The 18,541-nt window shown below is 49.6% G+C and overlaps 2 protein-coding genes across 3 annotated transcripts in view; one reads left to right on the plus strand and one right to left on the minus strand.

Annotated features, from left to right (window-relative positions):
• The first annotated feature begins 380 nt into the window (after positions 1-380).
• LOC111159995 (transmembrane protein 211) lies at positions 381-4,088 on the plus strand. Its single transcript, XM_022522729.1, has 3 exons — positions 381-581; positions 1,378-1,516; positions 3,826-4,088. The coding sequence occupies exons 1-3, from the start codon at positions 381-383 to the stop codon at positions 4,086-4,088; spliced, it is 603 nt and encodes a 200-aa protein (XP_022378437.1).
• Positions 4,089-9,793: 5,705 nt separating this feature from the next.
• Positions 9,794-18,541, minus strand: part of LOC111160040 (small G protein signaling modulator 1) — a 57,992-nt gene continuing 49,244 nt past the window's right edge. For both annotated transcript variants that reach the window (XM_022522824.1, XM_022522823.1), the window contains 4 exons: positions 18,249-18,358; positions 16,197-16,293; positions 14,926-15,093; positions 9,794-11,978 (listed from right to left, as the gene is read on the minus strand). In XM_022522824.1, coding sequence (XP_022378532.1) covers positions 11,890-11,978; positions 14,926-15,093; positions 16,197-16,293; positions 18,249-18,358 — 464 coding nt within the window. In that variant the 3' untranslated portion in view covers positions 9,794-11,889. The remainder of the gene's footprint in view (positions 11,979-14,925; positions 15,094-16,196; positions 16,294-18,248; positions 18,359-18,541) is intronic.

Consider the following 18,541-nt stretch of genomic DNA (forward strand, 5'->3'; position numbering starts at 1 on the left):
GAGAAGCAGCCCTTTTGGACAGTGCAAGACTTGAGGGGCTGGGGAATGAATGAATGAGCAAATGAAGGGAGGAAGGAAACATGGGACAGGCCTTGCCTGGACCAGTAATGACAATGTTCCATGCAGAGTGGAAGTGCTCAAAGTTCTATTTAATCACATTTATTCTACGATTTGGGGTTATCCTACTTCCAGAACTTATTAGCGCAAAGCCCCACCCCCTCCCCAGATATGACGACTTCCCTCTGCATCACTAGGTGGAAAGGAGGCTGGGGATCAGGTCTCTGACTGGGGGACACCTTCACCAGCTCCTGTTCCTCTCCTTCCCAGCAGCCTCCACCCCTCATCTTGCCTGTCGACCTCTAGGTCATTGATGGTCCCTGATGGCGGGCAGCGTCTGGGCAGCCCTGGGACTCTCCTTAGCTTGCATCTCGGCCCTTAGCCTCATCTCTCCTGCCTGGTTCCAGTCCCACACCTTCTCCTTTGGCATCCTTACCTACTGCTCCTGGCCTCGGGGTGACAGCTGGAACCAGAGCTGTGGGACCTTCAGGTCCCTGGATGATATTCCTGACTTTGCCTGGAAGGTAAGACCAGGGCGGGACCTCAGGGGTGCTATCAAATCCACCAGAGCTGGGACAGGGGTGGAGGAGGCCAAGTTCTGGTTCCCCCCACCTACCCCACACTGAGCCTCTGAGTGTGTAGGTGTGCGGTGCTGTCCGGCGATCTGCATTTTAGCAAACAGCCAGATTCTGAAGGCAGTTCCAAGTCCATATAGCACCTTAGTACAGATTAAGAAAAGGTCCCCCTTCTTCAGGACACTGTACTGCCATCTGCTGGAAAAGAACTGTAATGAATATACAAATCCAGGATGATTCCAAGGCATCTGCAAGGGTTGTACAGTGTACAACCTGCATACTCCTACCTGGCCACCCTCTGTGCGCCGCTAAGTTTGAAAACCACAGCTACGGTGTTGAAAGTCTGTTACGATGAGCATCACTAATTTCAACAATGTGGACAAGGGGTCAGGACTCCCAGTCCAACATTGGGAGTAAATAAGGAAGATTATATAGCCTCTGAAACCCATGATTACAAAGATGCCTCTCCTGGTGATCCCGCCATATAGCAGGTACTCATAAAGGTGGGGTATGGTGGTTGTAAATCTGGGTATTAATTCTGGCTTTGCTACTTAATTAGCTGTGTGTCTTGAGGCAAATGACTCCACCTCCTTGGGCCTCAGTTTGTGTACATATAAAATGGGGGTAATGATAGCACACACCTCTTGGGGTTTTGAGGACTCAGTAGCTGGCCAGTAAACAGAGAGACATACCCCCGTCCCTACCCGCCCCATTCAAAACCCACCCTCCTCTTTCTTCCTGGCAGGTCTCGGCTGCAATTCTCCTTGGAGGATGGCTCTTGTTGGCCTTTAATGCAGTTCTCCTCCTATCTTGGGCCCTGGCCCCCAAAGGGCTGTGTCCCAGAAGGGGCAGTGGCCCAATGCCAGGGGTGCAGGCAGTTGCAGGTAAATCCACTGTCACATAGTAACCATTCCAAACATGTTTGTAGAATGAATGAAGGAAGGAAGGAAGGAATAAACCTGTGAGCGGGGTCTGCCCTCCTATGTTGAATCTCAGAGATAAATCCTGGGATTGAAGACTTTCTGGTCCTTTAGCAAGCCAGAAATGGTGGGGAGGGGGTGGTATACTTAACGTCACTCTCTCCTGCCCTTAGCTAAACCCAGTTCTAACAACCTGGTACAGACTGTTTCTTTGTTTCTCTCTCACTCAACCACTTTGTATCATCTTTACCGGGACCACCATACACAGTTGAGCAGGTTGTGCACTGCACAAAGGAGCCAGCTGAAGGCTGAGAGATGCTGAAATCTAGCCTATGCTCCACTTAGTAAGCTGTGAAATGGCAGGGCTGCAACTCCCCAGGAGGGTTGCTTTTTCTAAGTCCCACCTAGGCTCTGGATGGTGTAGCCGAGGGCTTGACTGCAATCCTCATGCAAATAATCTCCCATCCCCTCTCACCTGGATTAGAGTGGCAACCACCTCACATGTCTCTCTGCTGCCACCTTTGACTCCTAGAGTCTGTCTGCCATGCTGGCCAAACAGGTCCTGTCAAACTGAAATTAGATCAGGCCACTCAAACTGGTTTATCTAGCCTCTAGTGACTTCCTGTTATGCTCAAAGTAAAATCCACACTCCTCGTCATGGCTGAGGAGGCTCTGCCTGATGAAACCCTCACTCCCTCACCAGTCTCACCTCTTACCTCTTCTGCCAGGCTCAACCTGCTCCAGCCACATGGCTTGCTTTCCATTCCATAATGCACCACACTTGTCTGCTCTGCCTGGGATTCTCTTTTCTCAGATCTTACACGCCTTGCTCCTCTATTTTGCTCAAATAGCACTGCTTCAGTGAGATCGTCCATGACCTCTAGGTAAGGGAGCTCCCCTCTCCTGAGATTCTCCTACCTCTCACCTTGTTCTGCATTTTTCACGGCACTTACTTATCTGCCTGCTTGATCATTGTTCATCTCTCTCCACTACAACATCACTTCTTTGAGGGCAAGGACATGTCTGCCTTGACATTGCCAGCACCTGGCACAGTGCCTTTGCACATAATAGATGCTCACTACATATTTGATGAATCAATGGATGGAGCTATATATAGTCCTTGTCCTAGGCTTGTGCAGTGTCTGGTGGGGGCGGGTTGCATCAGGCAGTTACAACTCAGTGGGTATTTGATAAGATAGGGATGAGCGTAAGATGCAAGGACAAATCCCAGGAGGATAGAGGATGTTAGTGAAGGCTTCCTATAGGAGGTATCTGAGTCTGGAAGTACAGGTGGGAATTGGTCAAATAGAGAAGGGAACTTCAGTAATGGGAACATTGGGGGCAAAAGCTTAGAGACAAGGGAGCAAGGCAGGGTCACAGAACTGTAAGCAGACCAATGTGGTTGAAGAGCAGCAAGAGGAGCTAGGGTTATGTGATTCTTCTGCACTGAGAGTGCCTTGAAGGTGAGGAGGTGTACAGTTTATTTCTTTAGTGTCATTAGTGCCCACCAGAGTACCTGTAACAGTTGTGATGAATGAATGCATGCACTGAAAGGTGGGTTGGTGAATGAATGAATGAGAGAGTGGATAGGTAAGTAGGTGAACTGATGGATGGATCTATGGATATATTAGTGGATGACTAATGGTTGGGTGAATGGATGGATGGGTAGGTGGATGGATGGATGGATGAATGGATAGATGGATGGTTGGGTGTGTGGATGGGTGGGTGGACAAATGGATGGTTGGGTGGGTGGATGGATAGGTGGGTAGATGGATGGTTGGGTGGGTGGATGGATGTATGGATGGTTGAGTGGGTGGATGGGTAGATGGATGGATGTGTGGATGGGTAGGTGGTCAGAGATGGTTGGGTGGGTGGATGGATGGTTGGGTGGTTGAGTGGGTAGATGGGTGGATGGGGGATGGTTGAGTAAGTAGATGGATGGGTGGGTAGATGGATGGATAGATGGTGGGGTGCATGTGACTAAGTGGGCAGATGGGCAGATGGGCAGATGGATAGATAAGTGAATGGATAGGTGGATGGGGGATGAAGAGATGGGAGGGTTAGAATATGGTTGAATGGATGGGTGAGTAGATGGACAGCTGGGTGGAGGACTAGTTGAGTGATGGGCTAAAAGGATAGATGATAAGTCAGTAGGTAAGTGAATGGGTTGATGGACAGGTGGGTAGATAGGAGGGTGGATCAGTGAGTCCTGGGATGAGGGTAGCCCAGAGCCCCTTGACTGACACACTGGTGTTCCTTCTTGCTGTCTCCAGCCACGTCTATCACTGTGGGCCTGCTGGTATTCCCCATCATCCTGGCCTCCCCATTTGCCAAGGAAGCTTGCGGAGCCTCCTCTGTATACCATGGTGGGCAGTGCCAGCTAGCCTGGGGCTATGTGACTGCCATCCTCAGTGCAGTCCTAGCCAGCTTCCTGCCTATGATTGGATGGCCCCGAATGACCAAGGTCCAGGAAAAGATCATCCTCTTCTCGGGTGACACTGAGAAAATCATCCTCATACCAGAAATGAGCAAATAAAAATATCCCAGGAGAAGCAAAAAGGGTCCACTTCACAGTGGTATGAAATCTCTATAAATCCACATTCAAACCTCACCTCTGCAGCTTCTGTGCTGTGTGACCTCGGGCAAATCACTTCACCTCTCTGGACCACCATTTATGCCGTAAAACGGGAGGGGGAGGAGGGGTGTGTGTGTAAAATAATGCCTCCTTCATAGAGTCGTTATGGGAATTAACTTGAGATGCTCTGTGTAAATAAAGCACTTAGCACCACGTTAAGGTCTATTGTATTCAATCAAGTTGAGTTTATTATTATAATCCCTACCTCCCAGGACTGCTTAGGAGGAGAACTACATCTATTCGTGAAGGATGCCCAGGGGGTGCCCGGCTGACTTAGTCAGTGGAACAGGGGACTTGTGATCTCCGGGTTGTTGAGTTGAAGCCCCAGGTTGGATGCAGAGTTTCTGTAAAGAAATGAGAGTACCCAGGACTTCTGAGTCTGAGCTGTCCCTCCAACACTGCATCTTTCAACAGGCATGTGCCTATTCCTTTTCGTACCCCTCCATCGTTGTAAATCCTCTTTTCTTGGGGAATTCAAGGATTCTTTCTTTGCCAATCAAGTATTTAGTGAGTGCCATTACGTACAAGAAAAGTTGGTACAAAAGCATGTCCGATGTTGGGGTGGGGATGGGGGGGGACCTGTCTCATCCCCCACCCCAGGCAAACAGTCCCACTGATGTGGAGACCTGTTACTTGGGGCACAAGAGGCCCTTCTGGATCCCATTCCAACCTCTCTCTTCAGCCTCTTTCTTGTACACACCCAACCCGTCCCTCTCCCTCTCCCATACTGAATTCTGGGCCCATGGAAGGCCTCTTCACACTTCTGCCACTTGCACATGCTCCCTCTGCCAGGGATGCTGGGGTCTGTCTACGGCTTTTGCCTATCATGACCCATTGCCCTTCTTTGGGAGCAACACCTTAGTCTTTCCTGGGAAGATGACCCCCAGCAACTCTCTGAGTATCCCACATTATGGATAAATGAGCCCTTCTAGCCAATAAAGCTAAGATATTGTGGGACAGACTGGTCCAGAGATGGGCATGGAATCAGTGTACATCAGCATGGAGGAGAGTGGAACCATGACATGGACAGAGGTGGGGCTCTAAGGACCTCATCTGAACACGTGGATCCAGCCATGCCTGTTCCCCTACCCGCAGGAGACATGATCATAGACAGCTCCAGGCTGGCCTCCTCCTACCTTGGCCGCTGTGGAAGGAAAGCATGAATGGCTCTCTTCCCAGGGAAGGAATCTGACTGGTCAGGACAGAGTCATGTGCCCCTAGGAGGAGGGGCACATCACCAGTCTCCCTAGAAGACCATGGTTGTAATGTAGGAGATACAGCTGCCCAGAACATGGGAGAAGATGCTGGTACAGGAATGGGGGAAGGATGCTGGGTGGGCAAAAACACTTGATGCCCAGCTTCCTTTTGAAGGGTAGCTTTATTATCCCCAGTTCACAGAAGTGAAAACTGAGGCTCAGAGAGGTACAGTCACTTGCCTATGGCTGCAGAGCCAACTGGGATTTATACCCAGGTCTGTCACCCTCAATAATGGAAGCAAAATAAAATCTGGATATGCTCCCTCTGTCCAACCTAGCTTATCTTGATCCAACTCTTCTAGCTTTAAATGCTCAACCAAGAACATCTATAAACAACCCCCAGGAGTGACTCCATGATCTTGAAAACACACAGACTGCACAGAATACAGCTTGTGTTCACCTTCCAGAAAGAACAATAACGTGACTTGACAGCTTTTTTAGAAAAATGTAGAGGGGCACCTGGGTGGCTCAGTCAGTTAAGCGTCTGACTCTTGATTTTGGCTCAGGTCATGATCTCAGGGTCCTGGGGTTGAGTCCTGCATTGGGCTCGCTGCTCACTGGGGAGTCTGCTTGAGGATTCTCTCTCTCCCTCTTCCTCTGCCCCTCCCCCCGCTTGCATAACTCTCTCTAAAATAAATAAATCAATAAGTCTTTAAAAAAAGAGAAAGTCATAGAATAATGGAATAAAGTAATAGAAAACCTCGGAAGCCATCACGTGGTGCTCAAAGGGACCCAGAGGCATGTCTCGTTATCAGTGGGAACACTTCCATGCAAGTCAGTCTCACGTGGGAAGACCTTCTGAGACCCAAGCCACATCCCAGCAGCGAGTGGGTGTCGCCAAGCAGAAGCTCAAACTCAGCCCCCGGCCCCTGTCACCCACATCCCTTCTGTCATAACCTCTCAATGGCCCCTAAGTCCCTTAATTTTCCTTTTGAACTGTTTCAGCAACACCAAAGGGAGTGATTCTCCAGCTCTTAATGAGGAAAGATTTACAGGGAGAGTCTGTCCTTATTTGAGGCAGAGGGATCTCTCGGTCTTATTTTCTCTTGATCACAACAAGGGGTGTCCGCTGTTTCATGGAGCCCTGTGTCTACAAAGAATCACTGTGGATTCACTGTGATTCCCATCACTGTCTACTGGGAATCACTGTGCCCACAGGTTTGAAGAAAGCATGCCAAGAAGACACTGGAGAATTTCTGCACAGCACCCGGATGTAATGGAAAATCCCCAGGGAACAGCGTGGTCCCGTGGGTCATTTGAATCCTGCTAGGGTTTGATTTAGCAACAGATCCGAAAGCTGGCCCTTTAGTAAGATGAGGTTGTGCTCCTCTAGTCTGCACCTGTCCTGGGCTCATGCTTTCCATGTGCCCGGAGGCTTGAAAGCCAGAAGCCTAGGGACCTATAAGTCTTTTCCTGACTCAGCAAATCAGATGCTAACTGCAGAGTCAAAGTGGACTTCGCTCCTGCCAAGGACTGAAGGCCTCACCACGCCTAACTGCTGTGTTCCTCAGTCATAGCCCCAAAGGGCTGGGAGCTCGCCGCTTCCCGAGCTCTCCTCCGGGAGCCATATTCTCTATGGTTCCAAGCCTTACCCAAGAAGTTGAGCTAGGTAGATGCTGGCAACTCAGGAACACTGAAGTCTCAACCAGGAAACCATCCCCAGGGATACGGAGGAGTAGAGGGTCCCAGTGAAAGAGGGGGGCCAGGGCTGCACCCACGATAAAGGCAGGCATTCTTATCTTCAGTGCACAAAAGTGAAAACCCCCATCAGTGAGGAACAGTCACTTGCCCAAGGCCGCATAGCCAGGAAAGGGCAGATCTGGGATCCAAAATCATTGCTCCCCCAACATGTGGACAGAGATACATAGGACATGATTTCAGCTGGCAAAATGAGAAAGCCATTCCGGCTTCAACTGTCCTTTATGTCCGCCAAGATGAAAGGCTCGTTTGGTGCTCATATGTCTTTCACAGCCTCTCAAACTCCTGTTACATCTCTCTTAAAAAAGAGAGCAGATTCCAGCTCAGGTCTTTTTTTTTTTTTTTTTTAAGGCGGCAAACAGTATTTTGGTAAAATAAACATACTTATTTTTACAATTATCTTCTGTTTATGCAAAATGACACTGGCCTCCCATAGATACAAGTCTAAAAAGCGAGTTGGTTTAAAGAAAACCACTAAAGATCCAATTGCGTAGGTGGTGCGCAGACATGGTCAAAATCAGAAAGGCCAGTGGCAGGTGCCTTGAGTTGGAAATGCTATTACAGAATGTGCGAGAAAACTCAGCGGTGCAAGGGTCTGCTGTCTCCCGGACTTAAGAGTATCTGCTGGCAAGGTAAGGAATTGGAAGGGCTTCTTCCCAGTGCCCTTGACTGCAGCCCCCCTCCTCCCTGGACTCCTGGGACCTAAGGCCTGGGAGGGAAGGAGGGGAGGGGAAGAAGGAAGGGGACACCAGATGCAGGAATGCCTGCCAGGCATCCGTGAAATGGGATGGTGAGGGCCTCCCAAACTCTTTGCACATGGGAGAAGTGCTTCTCAATTTCCTCATGGCCTCCCCCACAGGCCGAAAAGGAAACTCTTGGTGAAAAGGCAATGAGCATGGCTAAAGCATGAGCTTAAAGGACAGCAGAACAGCCAGAAGGGCCTGGACACCGTGGGCAAGATGCTGTCCAAATGCTCTCGGCCACAATACAATGAGACAGGAGAGAGGGGAACGTAGCGAGGAGAAGGGGAAGAGAAGAGAAAGAAGCAAGGAGGGCCAGGAGGAGGAAAAGGATGGCAGGAGTCCGGCCACAACTCTGCACCCATAAACACAGAAACGGAGAGCACTTCCCCATCCTGCCACCGAGTCATTAAAATAGGCCCAGTGATGCAAGACTCATCTGTTCACATCTACGCAAAGCTCAACCGCATGCATTTGGGAAGTCTTGTCAACAAAAATGCTGTCTTAAGATGTCTTTTCCTGTAACATATGTCATTAATGACCGGAAGTCAGTGGTGCCCACAGCCAGGCATCTGTGTATACATAACCCGTGTGGGGCACTGCCTAGGTCTGGGGATGCCGGGCGGCTGCTGCAATAGCAGGGTGCTTCAGGAGGACTGCTACATGTACCAAGTGATGGCTGGAGTTGGGGAAATGGGGGGGCGCTCTAAAGCCCACGTAGAACGCAGAACATCAGGACCGGTCTTAGTGCTCAGCAACATCCCCCTGGAAGGAGCAGGACTTCCTGCTAAGAAAGCCCCCGTTTGGGTTGGCAAAGGGCAAGTCTCCACCTGCCCACTGCTGTGGGGCTTCAGACTTACCTCTGCCGGCAGTCTTCTGAGAACGTAGGGACTGGGCTCCCGCAGGCTGCCAAGCCACCTGAGAACTCTCTTTTTCTATATAAAACCTGCAGTTTCGATGGGTGTTCATCAGATTGGATCAAGTTCTGCTTCTGCAGCTGAAAGCTAGTTGTTTCCCTCGGCCCATGTCTAGAGGCTACAAGGGATGGGGCGTCCATGAGAGGTCTCCATTGCTTGATGGCTAAGGTTGGGAATGGTAGTAGCCGTGAGCGGGGACTGTGGCTCTCAAGGGCGTCAAGCTGCTGGTCTGTGGGAATATCAGGGGTGAGAGATGAGCTCCTGCAGCAGGTGTCAACTTAGAGATATGACCCCGAGTCAAACGGCTGACCATCTGGGGACCCCTCTTGTGCACTGGAACTTGGGGGATTCCCCCAACCTTTGAATCTGCACTCAGCCATGTGACTTACTCTGAGCGACCAAAATGTAGCACAAAGGACCACATGCTGATTCCCAGCTGAGGTCTCAAAAGGCCTCGCACGCTTCTGCTGGCCCTCTTGAAAACTGCCGCCATGGCCATACACACAAGGCTGAGTTGTCCTGCCATGGGCTGAGACCTGTGGCCCAGTGCCCCCCACTTTCCTGGCCACCAGCCGGCCAACCGTCAGAAGCCCAGTTGCCTCGTTGGCTATCAGCTGACCACAGATTCATGAAGAAGTCCATCTCAGACCAGAAGACCCTCTCAGCCCATGCAGTCAACCCCACAGAATTGCAAGCTAAATGAACAGCAGTGTAAGGCCACTGAGTTTTGGGGTGCTTTGTTATGCGGCATTAGTCACGCTGACAGCTAACTGACACAAGGGAGTGAGAAGCGTTTCGCCTGCCTTGGACCTCCTGGGGAAAGACCAGGCAGCTACCGTGAGACTCGGTCCCCTTCTGGGTTTGGGTCACCGGGGTGGGGTTGGGAGGACACAGTCTTCCATGGCGAACACTTCTCCTCTCCTTTGTATTAAAAAAATTCCCTAAGCGCAGAAACAAAAAAGAACCCATATTCACACATTTCTCTGTTTATATATATTTTCTCTCTATATAGACACAACTCTTCAGTAAACAGTTACGAGATATGTTGGCAACACTGAAAAAAGGAGGCGGGCACCCCATAGACAGGACGACTTCCTACACACTCGATTTCCAGGACACAAGGACACGCACGATGTATGGAGACCAAAAAAAGCACAGTAAGCTGAATAAATAGGCGATGTTCCAAATCACAACCACGGACACTTCTCTGGAACACCGCGAGAGAGAAGGCGGAGAAGGGACTGTGTGCTGTACTTTGTGACGGGTCTGTCAAGAAAATAAATACGAGTTGGAAGGTCTAGGACCTGGGTCTTGCTGAAATAATGTCCTCCGTAATGAACAGCTGAGTGGCTAGATACACTTTGAACCAAAGGGGGCTTTTGCATATATCTTCCCCATCTTGGGAAGGCAGGGGCCCAGAGCAAGGAGACACGATTGTCATGGAGCACACTCTTTGGAGGCAAGCATCATTTAGATCTTGCCCATACTGCTCAAGAGGCCCCCACGGCAGGGACGAAGGGGGTTGGATACAGTGGAAGGCACTGGGACCGAGGGATTAACCTTCACAAGCACGCGGGGCAGGGGTTCGTTCCCATCCTGGTTTGCTCAGGACAGAGGACCAACGTATCCTCTCTGTAAGGGCTTCAGTGGGCTTTGAGTCTCCTCCCCTCTCTCAAATCCTCCCTGCCATTCTGGGGAGGAGACTTCCAACCCGAGATTGCTTCTCCAGATTCCCAAGCGTTCTCAGAAAAGGTTGGCAGGAACGCTCCTACAGAAGGACTGGTGGGCAGGGTGAACCAGCCAGCTCAGCGGCTGTCCACGATTGGCAGCCCTCTCCATGATGACATGGAGGGGACTATTCCCAGACTGAGCCGTGATTCTGGTCCCGGGTCATCAGCATGTTTGCCAAGGAAAACACATGTCCCAGTCAACCCTGGCTGACCTCTGCCTTCCTTATCCCCCTTTGTCCTGAGCGAGCCAGGCACCTAGGGAAAAGCCAGCCTCTCCGACTTCTCTAGAAGGGGCTTTCATCAACACACACCTTCCAAGCTTCTGGAGCACCAGACCCCACGTGCTGAAGGGGAGGCGAGGTCTTCCCCACGAGGTGAAGGAAGGGATGAGGTCTCTGCCCTGTCTGGGAGCGGGTGGGAGGCTCTGGGCAGGACCCCGAGAAGCCTCAGTCTGTCCCACTCCTCAGGTGTGTCTCACACTCCATCACCCTTCCAGGGAGAGGCCTTTCTTGAAAAGAAAGAAAAGAAGTCTCTCCTGGAGTCAGGTGGAGGAGAAAAAAAATGAGAGAATACAGCAAATGGCATCCAGGCTCCCGAGATGGATGTGGACTCCTGCAGGCCTCTGCTGAATGGGAAGGGGCCTCAGGACACACGTAGTGTCAAGAAAAGGCAGGAAGGGAGATATGCTGGGAAGCCCTCGGGGACATCAGTGGTTCTCCAATGGGGACATGTGGCAATATCTGGAAACGTTTTGGTTGTCACAACTGGGTTGGGGAGGGGCCCTACTGGCATCTAGCAGGTAGAGGCCAGGATCCTGCTCAACACCCTATAATACACAGCCCCCACAGAAAAGAGTTATCCAACTCCAATGTCAATAGTGCCAAGGTACAAAAACTGCTCTAAGCTAAACTTCCAGCCATGTTCTGTTCTCCAAAGGCCCCTTTCAGAGCACAGAGGTAGTCCCATGGACCTCTCCTACACCAATTCCCCCAAAAATTCCCTCCCCAAGTCTTATCTGACAGAACAACTTGGAGGCATTAGGACAGAATAAGAGAGGCGACCCTTCTGGAGGCCAGCCACGAAAAGGCTCCCTCCGACCACTGACACACCCCAACTCCCACAAGGGAGGAATCCCAGACTCGGACAATCTTTGGTCAAACGGGAAAACGTAAGGCTGAGCTGAAGGGGCAACCCCTCGACCCCACCTGCCTGGATGGCCAAAGTTGGGGTAGTTTCTCTTTGCACAGAAGTCCACGCTCATGAACAGACACCAGGACCTCGCTCCCGGGGAAGCCGGGAGTGAAAAGTGGGCTGGGCAGGTGGATGGCAGCTTGGCAGACATGGCCCAGGGGAGCAGGCCCTCACTTGTTCTCGATCAGAGTCTGCACCTTGTACACGAGGTCCCGGGCCAGCTTCAGGACGTGTTTGGTGTTGTGCCGTTCGGCCATTTCTGAAAGAGCAGAAGGCAAGAGCTCATGAGCCTCCTTCTATGTCCATCCTGGGGCCCCCCTCAAGGCTTCTGGGTGGGAGGGGGGTCTCTGGGGCAGCCCATCATAACCATCTGGCATCATTCCCAAGCAGAGACCTTGGGGTAAGGCCTGCCCCTTTGGACCCTGGTTTCCTCATCTGTAAAATAGGGGTTACAACAGTTTCTGCCTCACGAGGCTACTGTGAGATCAAACCAGTGATTGTGGGTTCACAGCACGTGCTTGAAAAAAGTTAGGTCTTCCCACCCACCTTATATAAATACCACGACTAGGGACCTTTCAAGAAAGCAAAGCTGGGGGTGCCTGGGTGGCTCAGTCATTAAGCATCTGCCTTCAGCTCAGGTCATGAGCCCAGGGTCCTGGGATCGAGTCCCACATCGGGCTCTCCGCTTGGTGGGAAACCTGCTTCTCCTTCTCCCTCTGCCCCTCCCCTGGCTTGCGCTCTTTCTCTCACTCTCAATCAGATAAATAAATAAATAAAATCTTTGGGAAAAAAAAAAGAAAAAAAAGAAAGCGATGCTGAGCACAGAGTCAATGTTAAAAGGTACAAAAGGATGAAGCAACAGGAAATGGGAAGGGAGAGGAGAAACTAAAAATAATAATTTTATTAAGAGCTACATAAAATGATTGGATCTTTAGAGCAGACTAATCCTAAACCTAGATGTTTATCACAAAGAAATCATTTACTGGAAGAAAAAGACACCAAGACCATGGTTCCCAAACTGGCTACCAAGGTACCCCAGGGTGTCATTGGTGAACTCATGAAACTGTGAGGGAGACAGAATGATATTCCACATCTGCTCAATACCTCACAAACCAGTAGTACAAGGGAGGTCACAAACTGGACTACATTCCTATCAATGACTTTATATCTTTGCAACACTAGGTTTTCTGCAAGCAGTTGAAGAAAGAAAGTTTGAGAAAACGCAAAGGAATGTGAAAATCACTGTGGAATAAGAAATAAATGAAGGTACTGGTGCCAATCTAGTTCTAAGGTTTGAGAAGCTACACAAGCCCAACAGGGGCACACATCTCATTAATTGTTATAGTTATTTAAGAGTGAAATAAAAATATTTTCTTTTGACTGTGGAAAAGATGGGATGGGGAAGAGAGATTTATTAATGAACCATTAAATGCCACGTGGTTTCTTGGGTTGGATGCTGGAGCAGAAAAAAGGCATCACCTAAAAACCAAGCCAGGGGCACCTGGGTGGCTCAGTGGGTTAAGCGTCTGCCTTCAGCTCAGGTCATGATCTCAGGGTCCTGGGATCGAGCTCTGTGTTGGGCTCTCTGCTCCGCAGAGAGTCTGCGTCTCCCTCTGCAGCTTCCCCTCCTCGTCCTCTCTCCCTCTCTCTCAAATACTAAAAATCTTAAACAAAAATAGACAAAATCAAATAAAATTTACAGTTTAAAAATAATGTGCTGATGTTAACTTCTTAGTTGTGACAAATGTTCTAGGATCAGGTTAATGTAGAGACATTAGGGATGCCTGGGTGGAGGGTATCAAGAACCCTCTGTACTATCTTTTCAGCTTTCCTTAAATCTAGTTATTCCAAAATAAAATGTTTGTTTTAAAAATAAAAATAAAACAATGTCTCTGGGATGCCTGGCTGGCTCAGTCATGAGAGCATGTAATCCTTTTTATTTATTTTTATTTTTTTCTGTTTTATTTCATTTTTTTAAAAGATTTATTTATCTGAGAGAGAGAACAAGCAAGCACAAGAAAGAGCATAAGAGTGGGGAGGGGCAGAGGGCGAGGGAGAGGCAGGCTCCCCGCTGAGCAGGGAGCCTGATGTGGGGCTTGATTCCAGGACCCTGAGATCATGACCCAAACCAAAGCCACCCAGGTGCCCCAGAGTGTGTGACTCTTGATCTCGGGGATGTGAGTTCCAGCCCCACGCTGGGTGTAGAGATTACTTAAAAAGAAAATCTTAAGGGGCGTCTGGGTGGCTCAGTGGGTTAAAGCCTCTGCTTTCAGCTCAGGTCATGATCCCAGTATCCTGGGATCGAGCCCCGCATCGGGCTCTCTGCTCAGCAGGGAACCTGCTCTCCCTCGCTCTCTGCCTGCCTCTCTGCCTACTTGTGATCTCTGTCTGTCAAATGAATAAATAAGTAAATCTTAAAAAAAAAAAAGAAAAAGAAAAAGAAAATCTTAAAAAAAAAATAATGTTTCTGGGGTAAGGTCAAAGGGGGCTTTTTTTTTCTTCTTCTTTTGCTTTTTTTTCCAAAATCACCTCTAGGTTTTAAAAAATGTTTAAATAGTGATAATAGGAGCAAGAGCTTCCAGCTCTGGGCCCCTCAGATGAGCTGTGTATCAGTGTGATTGAGTTTGTCCATGTTGTCTCATTAACTGTCCCAACATCTCTGTGAGGGAGGGGTAAGTACCATTCTCCCCCGCCAAGGAATCTGGAGCCCAGAGACAGCAAGTCACTTGCCCAAGGTCACATAGCTCCCAGGTGGCTGGGATCAGAATCCATAGTTGTTTGATTTCAAAGACTGTGCCTGTCTCACATCACTTCAAATGCCTTCCTGGAGCTGCTTTTGGGCCCATCAACCCTCCAAAGCAGACACTTTGACCCCATTTTACAGATGAGGAAGAGATGCTTAGAAAGAGGGGAAGTGACTTATCCATGGGCACAGCTGGTTAGTGGCAGAGCCAGGGTTCGCCCTGAGCCTGATTTCAACATCCCTGCTCCTTCTGCTAGATTCCTGAGAAAAACGCATTCTCCATGTTACAAGATGTCAACTCGTCCATCCGGAAATAGACAGAAGGAGCCGATGGAAACCCTCAGCCCCACCTTATCCCCTCCACCACGTGTCAATCTCAATGCATCTCCCACCCTCTGAGGCCCCAGGAAGGGGCCCGTCAGAAGCCCATAAGTCTCAGATGACACCCTGGTCATGCGGGTACCGTTAAAGAATTTGATGATGTCCGTGAAGTCCATATTGTTCTCCAAGATGATGTCCCGGTAGACCTCCACCAGAGCCAGCGCGATGAAGAGGACATAGTGGGCGGATGAGACGTGTTTGGCTGCCCAAATGGTCTCCCAGACAGAGAAGACGTCATCATAGACGAGTTCTACCAACACACCAGCACGCACATGCGTGGGGAGAGGGTCAGCCACTGAGCTCCCGGTGCCACCCTCCCTCTGGGAAAATCCCAGGCCACCTGCGCCCTGTGCGTCTGTCCTCATGCAGCAGACAGAGCTCAGGTCAGGAGGTAGGAGACCTGCACTCTGCCCCTTGACCATGAGAAGACTCAGTTTCCCTATCTGTAGAGAAGGCTGTGTGGACTGGGGGGTTGTAAGTTTCCAGCTTCTGTGAGGGAAGGAACTGAGCATAGTCAGGTTTGATTTACACTGACTTGTCCCTGCTCTACCCCTTGACTGGCATTCCTCTTTCTGCCTGCACCTTACATCTCCTTTGGCACCCATGAGGTATCCCCTTGCTTCTGCACATAGGCAGAGCTGGCTGCTGGCTCTGGCGCTGGCGCTGGTCAAGAAATAAGAGAGAGCAATGGTGGAGAGCAGGGTTCCGGTGTCCAGTCAACTCAGTCTGAATCCAGCCCCACCACTTACTGGCAAGGTGACCTTGGGCTAGTCACTTCCCCTCCACCAGCCTCTCCCTCTCCTCCTCCGTAAGTGGGTGAGGCTTGAGGAGAAAATACATAGAAATGGCTCAGCACACTGCCTGGCATGTTGTTACATGTCGATTACATGTAACGAACATGTTATCACATGTTTACTAACACTTCCCTGCAGGGGAGCATCACCCCCACTTTGCAAAGTACCAGGGAGCTGGGCTATACCCCATTTCTAAGTCACACAGGACACATGCCACATGGGGGCAAGGGGTGCCCTGCCTCTGATAAGCAGCGTAACAGAATGGAAGGGAACTAACTGGGCTTAGGAGGTGGACAGAGGGGGCCTAAACTCCTGCCTCCACTGGTCCTACATTGGAATTAGATTCTTAGCCTCAGTTTCCTCATCTGTAACCACATCTACAGAGTAGTGTCATTGCAAACCAGGGCAGGTGAGCCAATAGTCAGAACTCGATAAACGGGTGTTCCTCTCTTCATCTGGCTGTGTTCTGACACCCCCAGCCTCTCCTCCATGGTCCCTTTCTTCCCTGAGTTTCTGCTGCAAAGAGCCTGGGAACAATGCCCCGGTTTGAAGTTAGTACCTCGCTTGAAATCCAGCAGGAACCAGCGGTAGCAGAAGTAGAAGTGGGTGTAGTCCCCGTTCTGATGCATCAGCTCAAAGAGCTCTGAGTCCAGAATCTGCCCACAGGAGAGAAGGCTGGCATCAGCCTCCTGGGAAGAGGCTGGCCGACAGGGATCCCCTGAATAGAGGATAACCCCCTCACCGGACACCACACAGCCCCTATGACCAGGCGGAGTTAAACAATGGGCAAAAGATTTGAAATGAAAACCGACCCAGCTCAGGTCAACTCAGTTGTTTCTCCAAAGAAGAGATGCAAATAAACCATAAAACCCATGAGAGAGGTTCAGCGAATTCGTCAGGAAAATGCAAATCAAAACTCTAAGGAGATACCCCTTCACACCCTCTAGGACAAGAATGGAGAATCAAAGGGACAGACAACGAAGCGTTTGTAGGGGTGGGGAGAAACCGGAGGCCCTGTTGGTGGCTGTGAGGTCACTGCCATGGATGTCACCAAGAGACATGCAGATGGATGGCCACGTGAAACCTGGACACGAATGTTCATAGCAGCACAATTCCCAAGAGCCCAAGAGGAGAAACAACCCAAGGGTCCATCAGTGAATGTCTGCATACACAAAATGTGGCAAAGCCATCGTTTGGCAATAAAAAGGGCACGGCTTCCCAAAACCTGCTACCCCACGGATGGACCCCAAAAACTCGCCACTGAGTGAAAGCAGCCAGACACAGGAGGCCACGTGTTCTGTTACTGCATTTCTATGAAATGACCGGAATCGGCCATACGGAGACAGAGAGTCGACTAGCGGTTGCCGGGAGCTGGGGAGAGGAACAGATGTTACCATGGTTCCTTTTGGGGTGCTGAAGATGTTCTGAAATTCGTGATGGTTTCATCATTGTAATTATGCTAGAAACCACAGGATTTGTATATTTAGAAAGGGTAAACGGCATGGTATGTGAATTATATCTCAATAAAGCTATGTGTATATGTGAGAAATATACCCAGATGTTACTTTGAGGAAAAGGACCAATACAAGCAAACATCTATTTTTTTGGTTAAATTCAATTAATTAATATATAGTGCATTATTATTTTCAGAGGCAAAGGTCAGTGATTCATCAGTCTTATATAAAACCCAGTGCTCATTACATCACGTGCCCTCTTAATTCCCATCACCCAGTTACCCCATCCCTTCACCCCCTCCCCTACAGCAACCCTCAGTTTGTTTCCTATGATTAATAAGAGTCTCTTACAGTTTGTTTCCCTCTCTGATTTCATCTTGTTTTAATATTTCTGGCCTTCTCCTATGATTCTCTGTTTTGTGTCTTAAATTCCATAAGAGTGAGACTGTATGATAATTGTATTTCTCTGATTGACTTATTTTGCTTAGCATACTACCCTCTAGTTCCATCCATGTCATTGCAAATGGCAAGATTTCGGTTTTTTTGATGGTTGCATAATATTCCATTTTATATATATACCACATCTTTATCCATTCATCTCTTGATGGACATGTAGGTTCTTTCCATAGTTTGGCTATTGTGGACATTGCTGCTATAAACATGTGGATGTATGTGCCCCTTTGGATCACTACATTTGTATCTTTGGGGTAAATACCCTGTAGTGCAATTGGTGGGTCATAGGGTAGCTCTATTTTTAACTTCTCGGACCCTCCATGCTGTTTTCCAGAGTGGTTGCACCAGCTTACATTCCCAACAACAGTGTAGGAGGGCTCCCCTTTCTCCACATCCTTGCCAACACCTGTTGTTTCCCGACTGGTTAATTTTGGCCATTCTGACCAGTGTAAGGTGGTATCTCAACGTGGTTTTGATCTGTATTTCCCTGACAAGTAAACATCTTTTTAAGGGCCAGAGCCACGTCTTGTTCATTTACGTAGCCATGGGGCCTGGCTCAGTGAGACAGAATGAAGTGGCGTTGATTTGAGCTAACGGAGTCAGAATGAACTGAACTGAGTTAGACTACGCGTGGCTGGTCTGTTGATGTAGGGAGCTCTGGGCTGAGGTGAAGAAGCTATATGATTGAATAGGACCGGTCATACCTGGATCAGCGACCTCATGTTGGCAAAGTGCGTGTCCATGGCACCTCCATGGGGGAAGTTCTGGTTCATCCGCTTCATCAGCTCCGTGAAGCAGCTGAAGGCAAGGGCCTCTGGGGAAAGAGCACAGGAGAAATGGTCACCTCTGCCACTGCCCAAGGAACCCGAGCTCCCAAGGTGATCCCAAGGTCGAAGGCCCCAAGCTGGTTCATGAGGTCCACAGCCAGAGGAGAAACACACAGACGAGGGAGAGCCAGTGTACCCCACTTGAGGGAATGTTCTTTAGTCTTAACCAC

Source organism: Enhydra lutris, unplaced genomic scaffold (assembly GCF_002288905.1).
Source record: "Enhydra lutris kenyoni isolate GAN:26980312 unplaced genomic scaffold, ASM228890v2 scaffoldscaffold73, whole genome shotgun sequence".
NCBI lineage: Eukaryota > Metazoa > Chordata > Mammalia > Carnivora > Mustelidae > Enhydra > Enhydra lutris.

Excerpts from the sequence above, each read along its gene's own strand:
- LOC111159995 (XM_022522729.1), top strand. The coding sequence starts at position 381 with ATGGCGGGCAGCGTCTGGGCAGCCCTGGGACTCTCCTTAGCTTGCATC. Across the intron at positions 582-1,377 it reads TTCCTGACTTTGCCTGGAAG|GTCTCGGCTGCAATTCTCCT; the intron begins GTAAGACCAGGG and ends TCTTCCTGGCAG. Across the intron at positions 1,517-3,825 it reads AGGGGTGCAGGCAGTTGCAG|CCACGTCTATCACTGTGGGC; the intron begins GTAAATCCACTG and ends TGCTGTCTCCAG.